The sequence below is a fragment of the Heptranchias perlo genome, chromosome 13 (genome assembly GCF_035084215.1).
Source record: "Heptranchias perlo isolate sHepPer1 chromosome 13, sHepPer1.hap1, whole genome shotgun sequence".
Lineage (NCBI taxonomy): Eukaryota > Metazoa > Chordata > Chondrichthyes > Hexanchiformes > Hexanchidae > Heptranchias > Heptranchias perlo.
The window spans coordinates 28,088,138-28,110,440 of NC_090337.1; the positions used below are offsets into that span (position 1 = coordinate 28,088,138).

Sequence of the window (22,303 nt, forward strand, 5' to 3'; positions counted from 1 at the left end):
TGACCTATATTGACTCCCGGTCTGGGAATGCCTCGATTTCAAAATTCTCATCCTTGTTTTCAAATCCCTCCATGGCCTCGCCCCTCTCTAGCTCTGTAACATCCTCCAGCCCTACAACCCTCCGAGATAGCTGCGCTCCTCCAATTCTTGTCTCTTGCACATCCCCAATTTTAAATCGCTCCACCATTGGCCGCCGAGCTTTCAACTGCCTAAGCCCTAAGCTCCGGAATTCCGTCCCTTACCTCCCTCTCCTCCTTTAAGACGCTCCTTAAAACCTCTCTCTTTGATCAAGCTTTTGGTCACCTGTCCTAATATCTCCTTATGTGGCTTGGTGTCAAATTTTGTTTGATAATGCTCGTGCGCTATATAAATGAGTGCTGTTGTGGTTGATCAAGGTGTTCAACCAAATATGGATGCAAGAACTGAGAGGTTGCATGGCAGAAATATAACTTTAAAAGAGGTAAATTAAAAGAAATGAGGGAAAAACTAAAGCAACTGTATTGGAGGAGCAGTTCACTAAAAAACAAATGGAAAACTTGTAAAGGAATAATGCTGAGCATGTTGGACCAATGCATATGCAAAATCAGCAAACTCAGTCTAAAGAAGTATAATCCTCAATGCATTAACAAGCAAATTAAAAGTAAAATTGAGGAAAAGTAAAATTCAGGGTCTACAAATCTTGCAGGGAAAAAGGAGAAGGGGATCACTGGGATGAATATAGGAACACGCAGAAACATGACAAAAGGGTGATCACAGGGGCAAAGAGAGATGTAGAAAAAGGTATATCTGCAAAGGCAAAGCAGAACAGTAAAAGAAAATCCTGAAATACCACAATGGCAAGGGAGCTATCAGAGAGGAGAACATTAAAAAGACACAAATAGGCTTGAAACGGAGGATGAGCATGAAACAGTAAATATTGATTATTTTCTCAAAGTATTCACAAGGAAAGATATGATCAGCATGCTCTCCCCCCACCCCCCCAAAAAAAGTACAAAGGCAAAATTCTAAACTTGAATATAAATGGGATGTAAGTTCTACACAGAAGACCAGAAGTAGGCCATTCAGCCCCTGGAACTTGTTCCGCTTTTCAATTAGATCATGGCTGATCAGCGCCTCAATTCCATTTACACATACGCAAGCTTAAAGTCCTCAGGGTTAGATGGTATTTACCACAAAAGTACTGAGAAAAACTATGGAGATGTGTCAAGCATTGACAATCATTGAGGGAATCAATGTACATTCCCTTGCCATTGTGGTATTTCAGGATTTTCTTTTACTGTTCTGCTTTGCCTTTGGAGGATGTAAAGGTAGATTGGAAATAAATTAATAAGGCGCACATATTCAAAAAAGGTAACAAAACAAATGCAGGCAACGACAGGCCTGTTAGTCTGATTTCAATTCAGTGTAAAAAAATGGAATCAGGAGTAAACTTAGACATTATGTATACAATAACATAGTAACTACAGTTAACACAGCTTTAGAAGGGAAAATCCTGTGTGACCAACCACCTTGATTGTTTTGAGGAAGTCAAAACCCAAGTGAACTGCGGTAAAACCCATTATGTTGTGTACTTAGCCTTCCATAAAGGCAATTGATAAAGCTCCACATGAAACGCAACTAGTTAAGTTCAAAGCTGTGGCAATTAAGGGTAAAACTTGGAACGGATAAGAAATTGGCTGACGGGTAGAAAACAATGGGTACATATTTAGAGAATTCATGTTGAGGTGGAGGGGTGGGGAATACTAAGTGGGGTGCCCCAAGGCTCAGTGTTGGGATCACGACTGTTTCTAACTTACATCAATGGCTTGGATCCAGAAGCTAAATGCAAATTGGTTAAATTTGCAAACAATGCTAAACTAGGAGGCAGTAACACTGAAGGAGTCAGCTGAGAAATTATCGAATGATATGATAAACATATCTGAATAAAATATCTGAATGAGCCTATCAGTAACATATGAAATTTAATGCAGACAATTGTAAAGTATTGAATATAGAAAAGAAAATGAACGTGTAATCCATAAACAGTGTTGAAATAGCTACGGATGAAGTAAAGAGACCGAGGAACCTCAATAGACTTGGCTGTTAACAAGTCCAACGATGCAGAACATTAACAAAGCCAATACAGTGTTGAACTACATAGATAAAACAGTAGAATACAGTCAGATGAAGTAATGATCAAACGGTACAGTGCTCTGGTCTGACCACATTCTGAATACTGTATTTAGTTCTAGTTGCCGACAAACAAAGATAACATTCAAGTGGAGAGAACAGCCTTGAGACTGATCTGTGTTATCAGGGATCTGAGCCATGAGGAAAATCTGGAGAGTATGGGACTTTTCAGGCTGGAAAGGAGGTGTCTATGGCGTGATTTCATTGAGGTCAGTTTAACGTCAGTTATGGGAAGGTTACTGGAATTTATCGTCGGGGACGGCATGACTGAGCACTTCGATAAGTATGAGCTGATCAAAGAGAGTCAGCATGGATTTAAAACGGGTAACTAATGTCTGACTAATCTAGTTGAATTTTGTGAGGCAGTCACTAGTGCAGTGGATAGGGGAGTGTCTATGGATGTTGGGTATGTTGATAAGGTTCTGCACTAGAGATTATTAGCAAAAACAGAAACATGTGAAATTGGAAGCAACCTTGTGACATTGTTAATAATTGGTTGGAAGATAGGATACAGAGAGTAGGGATGAAGGGAATGTACTCTGATTGGCAGGATGTGACAAGTGGTGTTCCACAGGGATCTGTACTCTGGGGCCTCAGCTTTCCATCATATATATTAATGATTTGGATGAAGAAATAGAGAGCTGTATATCCAAGTTTGCAGTTCTCTTGCAGACTTCCATAATTAGGAGACACAGAAAGTTGTGTAGGTTGGAGCAGGAAGTTACAAAGGGACATAGACAAACTAAGTGAGTGGACAAAACTGGCAAATGGAGTTCAATGTTGGGAAGTGTGAGGTCACCCACTTTGGATTCAAGAAAGACAAATCAGAATATTTTCTTAATGGCGAAAGACTAGGAATTGTGGAGGAGCGAAGGAATTTGGATATCCAGGTACACAAATCGCTAAAAGTTAATGCACATGTACAAAAAGCAAACAGAAAGGCTCATGGAATGTTGGTCTTTATCTCAAGGGGCCTGGAATACAATGGGGAGGAAGTTTTGCTTCAGTTGTACACAGCCTTGGTCAGACCCCATCTGGAGTTCTACATTCAGTTTTAGGCATCGAATCGCAGGAAGGATATACTGGCCTTGGAAGGGGTACAGCAAAGATTCACCAGAATGATACCAGGGCTTAAAATTGCCCTTGAGAAGGTGGTGGTGAGTCACCTTCTTGAACCGCTGCAGTCCGTGTGGTGAAGGTTCTCCCACAGTGCTGTTAGGTAGGGAGTTAAAGGATTTCAACACAGCGACGATGAAGGAACAACGATATATTTCCAAGTCGGGATGGTGTGTGACTTGAAGGGGAACGTGCAGGTAGTGTTGTTCCCATGTACCTGCTGCCCTTGTCCTTCTAGGTGGTAGAGGTCACTGGTTTGGGAGGTGCTGTCGAAGAAGCCTTGGCGAGTTGCTGCAGTGCATCCTGTGGATGGTACACACTGCAGCCACTGTCCGCCGGTGGTGAAGGGAGTGCATGTTTAGATTGGTGGATAGGGTGCCAATCAAGCGGGCTGCTTTGTCCTGGATGGTGTCGAGCTTCTTGAGTGTTGTTTGAGCTGCACTCATCCAGGCAAGTGGACAGTATTCCATCACGCTCCTGACTTGTGCCTTGTAGATGGTGGAAAGGCTTTGGGGAGTCAGGAGGTGAGTCGCTCGCCGCAGAATACCCAGCCTCTGACCACCTGTTGTAGCCACAATATTTATATGGCTGTTCCAGTTAGGTTTCTGGTCAATGGTGATCCCCAGGATGTTGATGGTGGGGGATTCGGCAATGGTAATGCCGTTGAATGTCAAGGGGAGGTGGTTAGACTCTCTCTTGTAGGAGATGGTCATTGCCTGGCACGAATGTTACTTGCCACTTATCAGCCCAAGCCTGGATGTTGTCCAGGTCTTGTTGCATGCGGGCTCGGACTGCTTCATTATTTGAGGGGTTGCGAATGGAACTGAACCCTGTACAATCATCAGCGAATATCCCCATTTCTGACCTTATGATGGAGGGACGGTCATTGATGAAGCAGCTGAAGATGGTTGGGCCGAGGACACTGCCCTGAGGAATTCCTGCAGCAATGCCCTGGGGCTGAGATGATTGGCCTCCAACAACCACTACCATATTCCTTTGTGCTAGGTGTGACTTCAGCCACTGGAGAGTTTTCCCCCTGATTCCCATTGACTTCAATTTTACTAGGGCTCCTTGGTGCCACACTCGGTCAAATGCTGCCTTGATGTCAAGGGCAGTCACTCTCACCTCACCTCTGGAATTCAGTTCTTTTGTCCATGTTTGGACCAAGGCTGTAATGAGGTCTGGAGCAGAGTGGTCCTGGCGGAACCCAAACTGAGCATCGGTGAGCAGGTTATTGGTGAGTAAGTGCTGCTTGATAGCACTGTCGACGACACCTTCCATCACTTTGCTGATGGGGCAGTAATTGGCTGGATTGGATTTGTCCTGCTTTTTGTGGACAGGATATACCTGGGCAATTTTCCACATTGTCGGGTAGATGCCAGTGTTGTAGCTGTACTGGAACAGCTTGGCAAAGGCGCAGCTAGTTCTGGAGCACAAGTCTTCCGCACTACAGCTGGGATGTTTTCGGGGCCCATTGCCTTTGCTGTATTCAGTGCACTCAGCCGTTTCTTGATATCACATGGAGTGAATCGAATTGGCTGAAGACTGGCTTCTGTGATGGTGGGGATATCGGGAGGAGGCCGAGATGGATCATCCACTCGGCACTTCTGGCTGAAGATGGTTGCAACGCTTCAGCCTTGTCTTTTGCACTCACGTGCTGGACACCACCATCATAGAGGGTGGGGATGTTTACAGAGCCTCCTCCTCCCGTTAGTTGTTTAATTGTCCACCACCATTCACGACTGGATGTGGCAGGACTGCAGAGCTTTGATCTGATCCATTGGTTGTGGATTCGCTTAGTTCTGTCTATAGCATGTTGCTTCTGCTGTTTCGCATGCATGTAGTCCTGAGTTGTAGCTTCACCAGGTTGGCACCTCATTTTTAGGTACGCCTGCTGCTGCTCCTGGCATGCTCTTCTACATTCCTCATTGAACCAGGGTTGATCCCCTGGTTTGTTGGTAATGGTAGAGTGAGGAATATGTCGAGCCACGAGTTTACAGATTGTGCTGGAATACAATTCTACTGCTGCTGATGGCCCACAGCACCTCATGGATGCCCAGTTTTGAGCTGCTAGATCTGTTCTGAATCTATCCCATCTAGCACGGTGGTAGTGCCACACAACACGTTGGATGATGTCCTCAGTACGAAGACGGAACTTCGTCTCCACGAGGACTGTGCGGTGGTCACTCCTACCAATACTGTCATGGACAGATGCATTTGCGACAGGTAGATTGGGGAGGACGGGGTCAAGTAAGTTTTTCCCTCGTGTTGGTTCGCTCACCACCTGCCACAGGCCCCAGTCTGGCAGCTATGTCTTTCAGGACTCGGCCAGCTCGGTCAGTAGTGGTGGTCAGTAGTGGGTTGAATTACGAGGAGTGATTGCATAAACATGGCTTGTATTCCCTTGAATTTGGACAGTTGAGGGGTGATCTAATTGAGGTGTTTTAAATGATAAATGGATTAGATAGGGTAGATACAGAGAAGCTGTTTCCTCTGATGGGGGAATACAGAACAAGGGGACACATTCTTTAAATTACAGCTAGGCCATTCAGGGGTGAAATCAGGAAGCACTTCTTCACACAAAGGGTAGTGGAAATCTAGAAATCTCTCCCAATAGGCTACGGATGCTGGGTGAATTGAAAATTTCAAGACTGAGATCAACAGATTTTTATTAGGTAAGGGTATCATGGGAAATGCATCAATGGCAGGTAAATGGAGTGGAGGTACAGTTCACCCATGATCTAACTGAATGGCCGAACAGGCACGAGAGTATGATTGGCCTGTTCCTGTTCCTATGTAGGAAGAGGCAAGATACTCAAACAAGTGGCTCACCGCCTAACCCCTCAAAGCCACTTTGCCATCTACAAGTCTCAAGTCAGGATTGCGATGCAGTACTCATCACTTGCTGATGGATGCAGCTGCAACAACACTCAAAATGCTCAACCCAGTACACAGCAGTCCACTTGATCAGCATCCCCGTAACTGGACTCAATACCCATTCCCTCCACCAACGATGCACTATGGCTGCAATATATTATTTACAGAGTGCACTACAGTAACTCACCAACCTTATTTTGTCAGCACTTCCCAGCCCCATGACCTCTAATACGGAAAAGGACAATAGCAGCAATGTCATGTGAACATCACCACATCCAAGTTCTCCTAGTTACACACCACCCTGACTTAGACATATATCGCCATCATTATCATTAGATCTGGATTCTAGAATTCCTTATCTAAAATCATCACAGGAGCACCATCACCACGGAACTGCAACAGTTCAAGAAAAAGGCTTATCACCACCTTCTCAAGGCAAGTATGCATCGACAATTAATGCAACATTGCCAGTCATCCCGGGAAAAAAAGTAAGTTGTTGTTGTGTTATATGCTACATTAAATAGATTTAGCCAGTTTCAACCCTGTTTCTAGTGGGATAAGTCCATAGTACCGAAATGCCTGTAATTCAGCACTAATTTGACAGGCTCAATCAAGTGAGCCAAGAATGGAAGTACCACTAGTGCATCTGGAATTCTTCTGAGACTGGGGCAGCTTAAGCAAGCATTTAATCTATGCCTGACCTGCAAGTGATTTTGCAGATGCTGGGTGCAGAAAACAAGTTCCGTTCGCTAGCAATGAAATCTTCATGTTAACGTAAAAAACACCTGTTGAACTCCAAAGCAGTAAAAATGGGAACACTTTATAGTTGAAAACAAAAAAAAAATTGTTCTGATATGCTGTTCATCTAGCACTACAAAAGGTTTTCAGCGGGGAACAGCATTCACAAAGAGTGCATGGCGAGCAATTGTGAAGCATTAGCTCAAACACAACATTAAAAACGTCCGAAGATACATCAGGTATTTGCCCAATTTCAGAAGTAGATAGAAAATACTTCAAAAAGACTAGCTTATCAAATTGTACACACACTGCAGAAAAACAGACAAGGCATAAATATATCAGCTCGGGACTGTGTTTTGTTTGTAAGGAAAAATAAGTGTCATTGTTTTGTCCACTGAAAAACTATCAAGACTATTCCATCAGACATCACAAAGAAGAAATTGTTAGTCAATATCTTTTAAAGCCAAAAGAAAACATATAAACATAGGATGCAATGTGGCTGTTCTTGATTATGCTACAGCAGTAACAGTACTTTCCTGTGTACATTGTTACTGAAGAAACTGGGAAAGCATGCATACCATATCATGAAACAACTTCCTAAACATTCATCACGTAAACAAATAAAGGAAATAAGCATCAGGTTAGATAAGAAACCATGATTTAATAAAAATATCAGTTTAAATGAGTCAATTCTACAAACCTCCACACTTTCTGGTGAGGCATTTCCATCTGCTGCAGTATCTGTGACATCATCATCTTCAAAAGTTGCACGCTTGTAGTTTGTCATCTGCAAGGTTAAGAATAAAAATGATTCTCTTGGTTATAGGTGATCTCGAATAACCAGAAATGATAGATATGGCTGTTTTATTTCATGGAATCTACACACAGCATTCATGAACCAGTCAAAAGACTTGTAATCGACTGATTGTGTGTAGTACAACGATAGAATTACTTCGAAACAACTTCTTTTATTTCACAAAAGGGTTTCTTTTCAAATAAAACTGCTTAAAAACAAATGTGCTAGAAATACACAGCAGGTCAGTCAGCATCTGTAGAGAGGAAAGACAGGTTAACATTTCAAATAGAAGCCTTCTTTGGAACGGAGAACAAAAAGAAAAACACTCACAGAACGCCTGCAAATTGCTAAAAAGAAAAGCAGGAAATTGATGACATAAAAGATAATCTCAGTGAGGTAATGAAACAGCATTAAAACAACAACTCGCATTTATATAGCACCTTTAACGTAGCAAAACGTCCCAAGGTGCTTCACAAGAGCATTATCAATCAAAATTTGACACCGAGCCACATAAGGAGGTATTAGGACAGGTGGGTCAAAGAGGTAGGTTTTAAGGAGTGTCTTAAAAGGAGGAGAGAGAGGTAGAGAAGCGGAGAGGTTTAGCGAGGGAATTCCAGAGCTTAGGGCCTAGGCAGCTGAAGGCACGGCCGCCAATGGTGGAGCGATTAAAATTGGGGATGCATAAGAGGCAAGAATTGGAGGAGTGCAGAGATCTCGGAAGGTTGTAGGGTTGAGTAGGTTATAGAGATAGGGAGGGGTGAGGCCATGGAGGGATTTGAAAGCAAGGGTGAGAATTTTAAAATCAAGGCGTTGCCGGTTCGGGAGCCAATGTTGGTCAGCAAGCACAGTGGTGATGGTGAACAGGACTTGGTGCGAGTTAGGGTACGGGCAGCACAGTTTTAAATGAGCTCAAGTTTATGGAGGTTGGAAGATGGAGGCTGGCCAGGAGAGCATTAGAATAATCAAGTCTAGAGGTAACAAAGGCATGGATGAGGGTTTCAGCAGCAGATGAGCTGAGGCAGGGGCAGAGACGGGCAATGTTACGGAGGTGGATGTAGGCGGTCTTGTGGTCAGAAGCTCATCCCAGGGTCAAATAGGACTCCAAGGTTGAAAACGGTCTGGTTCAGCCTCAAGAGGGTGGCCAGGGAGAGGGATGGAGTCGACAGTTAGGGAACGGAGTTTGTGGCAGGGACCGATGACAATGGCTTCAGTCTTCCCAATATTTAGTTGGAGGAAATTTCTGCTCATCCAGTACTGGATGTTGGACAGGCAACGTGATAATAGAGACAGTAGAGGGGTGGAGAGAGGTGGTGATGAGGTAGAGCTGAGTGTCACCAGCATACCAAGAACATGCAAAAAGCTAAGATAGTGGGCGAGAGGCTTACCCAAAGAAAATGATCAAAAATGAGGGCATTTGAAGGGGGAAAAAAACACACAAAGAACCTACAGATGCAGGTCTAAAATGAAAACTGAAGTGCAGGACAACCAAGGTAATAATCCCCACCCTCAATGTTCAGACCAGAGGGATGCAGAATGCCCAGGAGAAAAATGAGATTTAAAGGCCGATTCCACAATTAGGCACTCCCAGTGAGGAGCAGCAGTTGCAGGGAGCATTTGCTGGAAATAGGAGGGGAGTTAAAATGGTAAGCCACAGGGTGTGTAGGGTCACACGTGCGTACAAAAAGGATATGTTCAAAGCAGATACCTCATTTGTATTTGGTGTCCCCAGTGTAGAGGAAATCACATCATGAGCAGCAAATACAACATACTAGATTGGAGGAAGTACCCATAAATTACATGTCCCATATGGAAGGAGTATTTGGGGCCCTGGAAAATGGTGAATGAATGGACAGGTGTTTCACCGGCTACTGTTGAACAGGAAAGTACATGGGAAAGAAAAGCTGAAAGTTGAAGAGTATCCTGGTATGAGCAATCTCTTCAGAAAGCAGAGCAGGGACTACGCCCATGATACTGTGCTACAAGTCCAATACTGGTAGCTAAACATCAATTTTTAGCTGGTAATACTTGACTTGCATTCCCTGCTGGAACTGCACTTTTGTTGCCAGAAGAGAGCCATGCACATGCATGCTTGTATAAGTGCATCAAGCTCCTCACCCACCTGGGAGTATAGGCTGGAGTGTACACACTCTCAAAAGATTTTTTAAAATTTTAGGTTATAAAGTGACCATAAGAGATAGGAGATAGGAGCAGGAGTAGGCCCCTCGAGCCTGCTCAAAAGATCAAACAAGTCCCTGAGCACTTTTTAAATCCAGCTTGGCACTGCACTGGAATTGGACTCCAAGACAAAGTGGTGTGAGATGGTTTCCCCGTTGAGTATCATACAGCTACTTTCTGGAGTTAGATAAAGACCAGACTCAAGAGTTATACTATCATTTTTCATAGCTGTAAAATGGTTTCCATGTCACAGCAGTGGAAAAGTGACTTTGTAACTCCATTCCAAAAGAGAGACTGTGGGGCCAATTTTTCTGGATGACAGCCTGGGGAATGCCCAGGTACAACTGTCAAGAAAAAGAGGGTAAAGATCTGTGATGCCAGATCTCTTCCCCCTTTACGTTGCCCTGGAATTTCCAGGGCTGGCATGGGCCAGCAATAGATGGCCAAGTGTTCCCATGGAAATGAGGTGGGAGAGGGCATTTGCACCTCATTTTCCTGTAGTTTCCCCTTTGGGGATGCGACAGAAGAAATAGGCCTCAACACTTTCCAATTGGAGAATCTAACAGGAACAGGTAGAGGGTCTGTAGACCAATCCATTCTTTTGTTTTTGGGGATGTCATACTAGGAATCGGCTAGAGGCCTTCTAGAGGCTGTTCTCCAACAGCATCCAGAAGGTGCTGACATTGGCAACAGCCAATTTTCCTGCCATACTTCCTGGCACAAGGTCCTGCTAGAGGCGGGACTGTGCTGGGGTGTGGCCAAGCCATGATAATACAAGTGTTCCAAGGCCTCCACAGGTGCATGGCCCCCATGAAAATTGGCCTCTATAACTTACTGATGTCCACAGCCATTCTTCATTCCAACAATGTTGCAGCAATCTCTATTAACAAGTTCCTTAAACACAATGCAGTGATTCAGCAACGGAAGTACATTTTTAGACACAATTCATTATGTTTCCTAGTGTAAACAGAACAAGCAAGTAAATGGAAATCCAGTGTGTGAAAAGCTTATAGGAATCAAAACCTACTGGAACACTAAAGGTTCAAGAAGTGCTGAGATCAGCATTTTGACCAGACCTCTCCTTTGTGTAGCCTACTGTAGGTGTTCACTGCAAACCTATTTAAACTAGACTTGCATCCGAACAGAGCCAATAATTAGCAAGAAAGCTAGTTCAAAATCAACCCTGCCTGACAGCAACTCTCTGCAGGCCTTGAATGCAGCACGGATAATTACTGGAATATCAGTTGTCTTAACTGTCAATCTTCTGTTTACTTAGGTTGTACAAATATACAACTGAATGGAAATGTAGGCTTTTTTGAGAAAATATTTTGAGAGTATTTTCCATGTATGAAAGATTAGAGTGTTATGTTACAGTATCTCCATCATTTTGAAATCTGAAGATGGAGACAGTATTCCTCCAAGCTTTCCTTCTTTAATGGTACGAGCTTCTTCTAAGATTTTAAAGTAAATTTTTGTTTTAAAAGGAGAGATTGCTCATTTGATTGGCCTAAAAAAGGACCTCGCTGATCCTTTTCAAAAGACTTTACTGGTAAGGATGTTCCTGGTCAAGTAAAGCATAAGTCTTATTTAATAGTAGGCTTCAGTAAGATAACTACAGCAATATTCAGTTTTGAAAGACTTTTTGCAGGAGGGATTGAACAGAGTATTTTATCTAGTTCCTCACTCCAAAAAAAGTTTGTCCTCTTGCAGACTTCTATAACTTTGCCCCAGCAAACAGCCAACATAGATATAATGGGCTGAATGGCCTTCTTCTGTGCTCTAAACTTCTATGGTTAACTAAATTATTTTCATCTAGCCATGAGACTGAGCAGTTATGGTTGCAGATTTATCAATACTACTACTACAACAACAACTTGCATTTATATAGCACCTCTAATGCAGAAAACAACCCAAGGCGCTTCACCAAAGTACAATCAATCAAAAATGGGTGCTGAGCCAGAGAAGGGATATTAGGAGGGGTGACCAAAAGCTTGGTCAAAGAGGTAGCTTTTAAGGAGGGTCTTAAAAGGAGGAGAGGTCAGAGACAGAGGGGTTGGAGGGGGGGGGAAATTCTTGTGCGTGGGGCCTAGGCGGTTGAAGGCATGACTGCCAATGGAGGGGAATGCACAAGAGGCCAGCGTCAAAGGAGGGAGAACTGTAGGGCTGGAGGAGCTTGCAGAGATAAAGGGGAGCAAGTACATAAAAGGGATTTAAACACGAGGATGGGAACTTTAAATTTGAGGCATTGGGGGACTGAGAGCCAATGTAGGTCACCAAGGACAGGGGTGATGTGCGAATAGAATTTGGTGTGATATAGGATCCAGGCAGCAGAATTTTGGATGAGATGAAATTTTGTCAATGTGGCTCTTTAGTGAGTAGATATGCAGTTGAATCCAAGTGGCCTGAGGCACACGATATTAGACTTGTCTCTTGTCCCCAAATATGATGGATAACTTTGCCTTTATGTGATACACCATCAAATAAACCAGTTAAGCATGCTTTGTCAGCTACGGCAAATCAGACTGTTACACTGTGCTGAGACAAGGATGGTAAAAGCAACCATGCAAAAGATTAAATATGTTTCTCTACATTGTATCCCAAGAGACAGGAGAGAAAAACAAACACCATGCACACAAAATAACAACAAATTCCCTACAAAGGTTCAATGATCACAAAAGACAAGGCACAGTTGTATTTTTGCCAGATTCATGGGCAAAGTAAACTAAAATACATGTTACTGTTAAACAAGCATTTTTTTTTCTCTCCAACAAGAACAAAATGCACTACTGCACAGTAAAGTACCCATCGGTTACAGCTTCAGGCCAGTGTACATCTGTATGACAAAAGCAAAACACCACGGATGCTGGAAATCTGAAATAAAAATAGAAAATGCTGGAAATACTGAGCAAGTCAGGCAGCATGTGTGGAGAAAGAAACAGAGTTAACGTTTCAGGTCGACGATCTTTCGTTAGAACTGGAAGAAGTCAGAGATTTAACAGTTTTTAAGCAAGTACAGAGCCAGGAAAAGGTTGGGGGGGGGGGGGGGGGGGGAGGAAAGAACAAAGGGGAAGGTCTGTCATAGGGTGGAGGGCAGGACACAAAAGGGATGATGGTGCAAGGCATAAAGTGGTGGTTATGGGACAAGTAAAGGAACAAAAGATGGGTCTAGAGGAGCTGTAATTGACAACAGTAGAACTATTACCATCACCTGCTGTCCAAAAAAATGGGAGCAGTGGTTATGATCCGAAGTTATTGAAAATTGTTGAGTCCAGAAGTACATCTGTATGAGGTTGTCACAAGTGGTCTGCTAACGTATGAATTCTCAGAAGCTGACAGTGGACTTCCACCCGCTTATCTGTTATTTTGCATGTGGAAGGCCTTAACAGACCAGACTTATAGGTTATATTAAAAAAATCATTGAGATGGGGGTGCAAGGGAATGAAGCTGAGATCTTTCCTGGGCGAGACGGTAAACAAATATTTTCTATCTGTCTTCAAAGTAGAAGGCACAAAAAACATACCAGAAATAGTGGGGAACCAAGGGTCTAATGAGATGGAGGAGCATAAAGTAATTAAGATTAGTAAAGAAAAAGTTTTAGAAAAATTAATGGGACTAAAAGCCGACAAATCCACTGGACCTGATGGCATACATCCTAGGGTTTTAAAAGAGGTGGCTGCAGAGATAATGGATGTATTGATTTTGATCTTCCAGAATTCCCTAGATTCTAGAATGGTCCCCGTGGATTGGAAGGTAGCAAATGTAACCCTGCTATTCAAGAAAGGAGGGAAAGAAAAAACAGGGAACTACAGGCCAGCTAGCTTGACATCAGTAGTAGGGAAAATGCTAGAATCTATTATTAAGGACAAAGTAACAGGGCACTTAGAAAATCATAATATGATTAGGAAGAGTCAACACAGTTTTATGAAAGGGAAATTGTGTTTGACAAATCTATTAGAGTGTAACTAGGGTAGATAAGGAGGAAATCAGTGGATGTAGTATATTTGGATTTTCAAAATGCATTCGATAAGATGCCAAGTAAGAGGTTGTTACACAAGATTAGGGCTCATGGGATTGGGGGTAATATATTAGCATGGGTTGAGGATTGGAAACAGAGAGTAGGGATAAACGGGTCATTTTCGGGTTGGTAGGTTGTAACTAGTGGGGTGCCTTAGGGATCGGTGCTTGGGCCTCAGCTATTTACAATCTATATTAATGATTTAGATGAAGGGACCGAGTGTAATGTATCCAAGTTTGCTGATGATACAAAGTTAGCTGGGAAAGTAAGCTGTGAGGAGGACACAAAGAGTCTGCAAAGGGATATCGACAGGTTAAGTGAGTGGACATGAAGGGGGCAGATGGAGTATAATGTGAAATGGGAGGTTATTCACTTTGGGAGGAAAAATAGTAAAACAGAATTTTTTTTAAATGGTGAGAAACTATTAAATGTTGGTGTTCAGAGGGATTTGGATATCCTTGTCCATGAAACACAGAAAGTTAACATGCAGGTACAGCAAGCAATTAGAAAGGCAAATGGTATGTTGGCCTTTATTGCAAGAGGACTGGAGTACAAGAGTAAGGAAGTCTTGCTGCAATTGGTAAGCTGCATTGGCTTTGGTGAAACCACACCTGGAGCACTGTGTGCAGTTTTGGTCTCCTTACCTAAGGAAGGATATACTATATAGGGTATATTATTCAATGAAGGTTCACTAGATTGATTCCGAGGATGAGAGGGTTGTCCTATGAGGAAAGATTGAGTAGAATGGGCTTATACTCTCTGGAGTTTAGAAGAATGAGAGGTGATGTCATTGAAACATATAAGATTCTAAGAGGGCTTGACAGGGTAGATGCTGAGAGGATGTTTCCCCTTGCTGGAGACCAGGGGACATCGTCTCAGGATAAGGGGCTGAACATTTAGGATTGAGATAAGGAGGAATTTCTTCACTCAGAGTTGGTGAATATTTACAGTTCTCTACCCCAGGGCTGTGGATGCTCAGTCATTGAGTATATTCAAGACTGAAATTGATACATGTTTGGACTCAAGGGAATCTAAGGGAAATGGAGATCGAGCGGGTAAGTGGAGTTGAGGTCGAAGATCAGCCATGATCTTATTGAATAACAGAGCAGGCTCAAGAGGCCATATGGCCTACTCCTGCTCCTATTTCTTATTGCCTAACTGCAATCTGACTCCATTTTCCAGGCTGTAGATGCTACATGGCCGGGCTGAATGTTATCACATCCATCGCCAATCTTGGAGACAGGATGGAGGAAGGCTGGACCAGGTGGATTATAGTGGGGTCGATTCTTTAGCTAACTTTTCACTTAAAGATATAAAATCAAATTCTAAAGATTTTAAATCGCACTTTTGTAAGAAAACATTACGTTTACATATTGAAATTAAAAAATGCTTAACAACCCACGCACGTTATTAAATTATAAACAAATGCATCTCCCTCAAAAGTTCCCCCGATTAGTTTTTGCTTGCAAAACAGTATGTTTTAATTTAAAATATCAAAACATCAATGTCAGCAACAGAGATAGAAAGATCTGATGGAATTTAGGAGCACGGCCGATATTTTTGAACGAGATTGTATTACTAGTGAAATACTGAAATCTAAACGATTAAAAAGTTAATTATTACCATAAGCGGTTCTACAAAACTTTCCTCTGAAGACAGCTGCATCCGGAATACTGCAAATGAGCAAGAAACGATTGACACCGCACAGTTGCTAATTACCCCTTTCCCGCCGCGTTCATTGTTGCACGTTAGGGCGGGCTCGACAAAATTAATTTGATGCGATCTCGGAGATTTTTTACCATCGCACTATCTGCGACTGTATATCGTTCTGAGCGACGAAGACCGTCTCCCTCACCCCCCAACCAAGTTTTCTGAAAATGAAAGGCAGCCCACCGGGCAGATTTGTGTGAGAAAGACGGCCAACCATTCGCTGGTGCCAAAAATCAGATCACACGCCTGCAGACACTAACTGCATTCCGTAAACATCCTTTCTGTTGCCGCATGTTTACAGAGGGAGGGAAGAGAAAAACTGTACAATCTGCGCCCAAAACAACGAACCCAGCCAATCTGACTCAGATGATTACGGTGCAATACCTTCTTCGCATGGAGCAGCTGTCCCCACACTCTGTGCGTGTGTACCGAAAACAAGGTACTAGAAACAGTCTAAACACACAAATACAGACAGTACATGCACATAGCCCTGAAAGCTGAGCAGACAGAAGAACGATGCATTACTTTTCTATCCAGATTTTGTTATCCCATAGAGCTCGACACAACTCTGGGATTTTAAAGATTATTTTTTTAAAAATATTGGAAATACACAGGTCAGCTGGTGTCGTGGGATCTGAGATATTTCGCGCCGGGTGCTTTTTATTGTTCCCGCTGGGACGAAGCTCGCGGCTGTTACTCCCGGGAGAAAACAGACGACCGATTCAGAGATTGTAAGGAGGGCCAAGGACATATGCAAGAGACCAAATACACGGGCAAAGTGCTGCAAAATAAATATGTTTAAAATACAATTATTTGTCCACGGCAACCCTCGCGAGCTGGCTGTTCGGAACTCCCGGGAACACGTGTATCGTCTGTATGGTCGGGGAGCCAGCAGCCAGACAACCAGTACAGGAAGAACATGGTTTCTTTACAATCAATCCTCTGCCTGATATTCTTCCGTACAGCCAAAAAGATTATGCCGATGAATGTTAAATATCTTTAGAGAAACTATTCTCCCTTTCAGAGAAAACTAGAAATGTCCCCAGTGTTTTATTTTTTAAATTGACGCTTGTACAAATGACACAATCTGTTAATAAGAAGGTTCGACCCTCATTGCATAACTGTTTTGTTATCTTATATAAGGGTAACAAGTTAGCAGTAAATGCAGCAGCGTGAATGTTCCCAATGACAGGTTGGTGATCTCTCCACTTACCATCTCGAATTGTCTGTGAGGAACTCCGGGTGCAGCAAATATTCTTACTTCACTCTTTATGGCGTGAGCTCCAAGTCCACTGACAAGAGGGGAAACTAACAAATTCCTAGCACCCAGCTACTGTTTCGAAATAAGTTACACTGGTCCCAAAAGACTATGTGGGTTTGGTTTGGCGCAATGCCTTTCATTAACTTTACGCAAGCAACGATAAGAGAGGAAACCCTTCCCTTTTCCCGGCTCCTCGGACTCATCCAATGGGCTGCGAAGTGGCGTGCAGCACCCTGCAAACCATTTCTCCTCTTAAAGGGAGAATGCACTCATGGAAGCCGGACGCCCGCAGTGAGTTTGTGTACAGTCTAATGATGGGTAATTCAGAAGTCCATAGAGACGCCTCGTAGAATGTGCAATTTTGCACCACAAAATAAGCTAAAACTTCAAAACTCTAAGTAAAGTTTTGGAGATCTTGTACATTAAATTGGCTAACCTGGGAGGCTAATATTGATTAAATTAACCTATCAGCATTTAATACTTTATTATAATATTCCTCTGTGCACTTTTTAAGGGAGGGGTTTCTTTTAAGTGGGTTAAAGCCTCTGTTAACATAGCAAAGAAAGGTATTTCATACCAGCACTGGTGCACTAATACTACCAACAGTCATTTTTGTCACATATATCTTTTGTGAGCTTATGTAGGAGAGCATGAGTATGAAACCTAGGCCATCCTCAGTACCAGGTTTATTGGCCTATTGGTCTTTCAATCTGGAGAGGGCATAAAAAAAGAACTGTTGAAGTCATACAGACAATATGCTTGACAGAGAATGCACCATAAGGAACAATGCAACACTCAATTCAGTCCATGTGAGAAAAGACAAATGACCAACTAGAGAGAGAATGGAGAAGGATTTCATCAGCAGTAGAATAGACTAGGCATTCCATTGTCCTCCACCATGTATTTGCCTTATACGTTGATGAGAGGATAATTGTGAAAACTGATGTAATGGGAGCACAATTGTTACACAAGATTAGGGCTCATGGGATTGGGGGTAATATATTAGCATGGATTGAGGATTGGTTAATGGACAGAAAACAGAGAGCAGGAATAAACGGATCATTTTTGGGTTGGCAGGTTGTAACTAGTGGGGGTGCCGCAAGGATCAGCGCATGGGCCACAGCTGTTTACAATGTATATTAATGAGTTAGATGAGGGGACCGAGTGTAACGTATCCAAGTTTGCTGATGATACAAAGCTAGGTGGGAAAGTAAGCTGTGAGGAGAACACAAAGGGCTCGATTTTACCGTCGGGTTTCCAGCAGGGGGGCCCCGAAAATCCCGATATCCAGTCACGTGACCGGATCGCGCCACGATCCCGCCCACTTCCGGGTTCCCCGATGACGTGCGGGGGTGCGTGCGTGGCCCCCGCTGGTGGGAATCCCGCAGGCAATTAAAGCCAGCGGGATGCCACTTGAGATTATTTATTTCGCTTGTTCAGGTCATTAACTGACCTGATTAAGGGACTGTGTGTGATTTTGGGGAAACATGGGAATGTTTCACACACTGGGGGAAACAGTCCTAGTTGAACTGGACGTGTTGCAGCCGTCAGCCTGTGGCAGCTGCAAAGGTCCATTTGACAGGTGGGGGGGGAGACCCTCACTCATTGCAGGAGGCCGCTCTGTCACTTGGGACAAAGTGTGGCCTCCACCACCCCCCTCCGCACGGTCAAAGTCACCAACCTGCACACTCACCCCGGGGTCTGGAGACATGTGCCTAACTTGCGGACCCCCTCAGATGTACATACTGCGGATGGGGGCCACCGTAGCTGCAGTCATGACCCCCTCGGAGGGCGAACAGCATCACCAGCCTCGCCATCCACGCCGTCCACTTCTGACACGTGGAGCTCCACAACAGAGTGCTGTGACACATCCACCTGTACAGCAGGAGGGAGGGCTACCACAGAGAGAGACGCGTCGCAGAGGGCACTACCCTCGCCACAGGGTCCACAGACCGAGGCGCAGCTCCCCGGACCTCTCCGAGCAGCAGTGCAGACGGAGGCGCAGATTCACTCGACATGTAGTCGTGGAGATCTGCAGGCTCTTTCATGCCGAGCTGCTCCTGGCTGGCCCCAGCACCATCTGCTTACCTGTCGCTGCCAAAGTCACCACTGCCCTCCACAACTTCTCCTCCGCATCCTTCCAGGGTGCAGCCGGGTACACCGCCGATGTCTCTCAGTCGTCTGCGCGGAAGAGCCCTGCAAATACACCTGCTCCTACTCTGCAGTAACACAATGGGTTGCATCAGTGGTGGGTCCTCATAGTGATACCCAGGAGCAGGCATTATTGGACACAACAGACAGGATTCGCGGAGACATGGCAGTGGTGGTGCAAATATAATTTGTGATGTTTGTTGCTCTGAAATTCAATATAGGTAACACCCATGGCAAACCCTCAGACACCCTTGTGCATCCCCTTCATGCTCACGACACGTTTGCCGAACGCTGCCTACTGCACATATGCGATGCATGCCCTGTGGCTGCAGCACAGGTGGTGGCAGGTTGAGTGAGGCTGGCCGTGAGAGAGATGCACGAGAGGGTGAGTAAGGGATAGAGCCATGAGATTGTATGAGGATTGGGTTGCGTGTTAGTGGTGGATGAGTACTGGCGAGGTGAGTAGGTGCAGGTAAGATGAGGATGGGGTTTGAGTGGGTATGAGGGGTGATGTGACAGAGTAGTGTTGGCGGTGCCGAAGGAGATGTGGGGTGGGGGCAGTGTTGTGGCAGACGGAGTGTAGGGGAAAGACTACGTGTTCTCACTGTGGCTGACCAACTGAGGTCATTGGAGCGCATCCTGCACTGTATGCAGGTGGGCGATATGTTGGTGGTGCAGGTGACCCCCTCTGCCACCTCGAGCCAGGCCTTCTTGGTGGCAGAGGCAGGCCGCTTCCTCCCGCCCGCCGGGTGGAAGATCTCTGTCCTCCCCCTCCTCCTCACCCCATCTGATGATACCTGGGGTGAGGCATCATTAAACTGGGAGCAGCCTTCCCCCTGGGCTGCTCCATGCTGTAATTTGTTCCATTGGTTGCAGCAGTTAAAGGGGCAGTCAGTGGAGGACTGCCCCTTTAACTAGAGAGCCTCCAGCTGACAGATCGTACTGCGCATGCGCAGCCCGCCCGACGCGCAGACCAGCAGCGCGGACCCCGGAGGAGCAGGTAAGTGATTCCAATTAGTGCATTGCCTGCTACGATCGCATGGGCAACCCACTAATTTCACCGGGCGCGAAGGCCACGCACCCGAAACCCAACCCGCCGGAAACCCGCAGGCCTGCTAAAATCAGGCCCAAAGAGGCTGCAAAGGGATATAGACAGGTTAAGTGAGTGGACATGAAGGGGGCAGATGGAGTATAATGTGGGGAAATATGAAATTATCCACTTTGGTAGGAAGAATAGTAAAGCAGAATATTTTTTAAAAGGTGAGAAACTAAGAAATGTTGGTAGTCAGAGGGATTTGGGTGTCCTTGTACACGAATCACAGAAAGTTAACATGTAGGTACAGCAAGCAATTAAGAAGGCAAATGGCATGATAGCCTTTATTGCAAGGGGGTTGGAGTATAAGAGTAAGGCGGTCTTGCTGCAAATATATAGGGCTTTGGTGAGACCACACCTGGAGTACAGTTTTGGTCTCCTTACCAAAGGAAGGATATATTTGCCCGAGAGGGGATGCAACAATGGATCACTTGATTGATTGATTCCTGGGATGAGAGAGTTGTCCTAAATGGTAAAAAGTTAAAAACAGTGGATGTCCAAAGGGACTTAGGGGTTCAGGTACACAGATCATTGAAGTGTCATGAACAGGTGCAGAAAATAATCAATAAGGCTAATGGAATGCTGGCCTTTATATCTAGAGGACTAGAGTACAAGGGGGCAGAAGTTATGCTGCAGCTATACAAAACCCTGGTTACAACGCACCTGAAGTACTGTGAGCAGTTCTGGGCACCGCACCTTCGGAAGGACATATTGGCCTGGAGGGAGTGCAGCGTAGGTTTACTAGAATGATACCCGGACTTCACGGGTTAAGTTACGAGGAGAGATTACACAAATTGGGGTTATGTTCTCTAGAGTTTAGAAGGTTAAGGGGTGATCTGATCAAAGTTGATAAGATATTAAGGGGAACAGATAGGGTGGATAGAGAGAAACTATTTCCGCTGGTTGGGGATTCCAGGAGTAGGGGGCACAGTCTAAAAATTAGAGCCAGACCTTTCAGGAGTGAGATTAGAAAACACTTCTACACTAAAAAGGGTGGTAGAAGTTTGGAACTCTCTTCTGCAAACGGCAATTGATACTCGCTCAATTGCTAATTTTAAATCTGAGATAGATAGCTTTTTGCCAACCAAAGGTATTAAGGGATATAGGCCAAAGGCATGTATATGGAGTTAGATCACAGATCAGCCATGACCTTATCAAATGGCGGAGCGGGCTCGAGGGGCTGAATGGCCTACTCCTGTTCCTGTGTTCCTATGTCCTATGAGGAGAGATTGAGCAGAATGGGCCTATATTCTCTGGAGTTTGGAAAAATGAGAGATGATCTCTTTGAAATTTATAGAATTCTTAGAGGGCTTGACAGGTTAGATGCTGAGAGGCTGTTTCCCCTCGCTGGAGAGTCTAGAACTAGGGGTCATAGTCTCAAGATTAGAGGTTGGCTATTTAGGACTGAGATGAGGAAAAATTTATTCACTCTGAGGGTTGTGAATCTTTGGAACTCTCTACCTCAAAGGGCTGTGAATGCTCAGTCATTGAGTATATTCAAGAATGAGATCGATAGATTTTTGGACATTAAGGGAATCAAGGGATATGGGGATAGGGCAGAAAAGTGGAGTTGAGGTCGAAGATCAGCCATGATCTTATTGAATGGCGGAGCAGGCTTGAGGGGCCATATAGACTACTCCTGTTCCTATTTCTTATGTTTATGTCTTATCTTACAGGTATCTCTCATGGCTCACTACCATAAGTGTGATGTACTACCACCATTTTAAACAGTAAAATTTTCTTCAGCATTCTAAGAGGAGAAAATAGTTCCATCTTTAATGTATGCAATATTATCACAGTTTGATAAGCTTCATGTTGAATGGAGTGCATCCAAAATGTGTTGTACAAATATATAAACACTTTCAGACTACAACTTATATTTATATAGCATCTTTAACATAGAAAAATGTCCCACGGTGCTTCTAGACTAAAACATTATACATGGTTAACATATAGTTTTCACTATAGACCCCATGTGCAAGCAGTAGCCTTCAGTGATTGGCATTTGTGGGAAACACGAAAGGCTGTTTGCTAACAACAAAAATCACAAAAAATATCCTGTAAAAATGGGGGCTTGAGGAAGGAACATACTCGTTTTAAAATCCCATGGTGTAAAATAACAAATATAGGCTGCAATTGTTAAGCTCCTGGAGAAACTATATACCTTTAGATTATGGGAATGAATTAAGATTGTGTATTAAA

General features: G+C 44.0%; 1 protein-coding gene across 4 annotated transcripts in view; it reads right to left on the reverse strand.

Annotated features, from left to right (window-relative positions):
* Positions 1-22,303, reverse strand: part of LOC137331439 (endothelin-converting enzyme 2-like) — a 183,184-nt gene that overhangs the window by 110,388 nt on the left and 50,493 nt on the right. For 2 of the 4 annotated variants that reach the window (XM_067995226.1, XM_067995229.1), the window contains exon 2: positions 7,601-7,687. In XM_067995226.1, the coding sequence (XP_067851327.1) occupies positions 7,601-7,687 (87 nt within the window). Of the gene's footprint in view, positions 1-7,600; positions 7,688-15,509; positions 15,757-16,809; positions 17,010-22,303 lie in introns of those variants that run through there. The other 2 variants (XM_067995228.1, XM_067995227.1) reach the window with 2 other exon arrangements.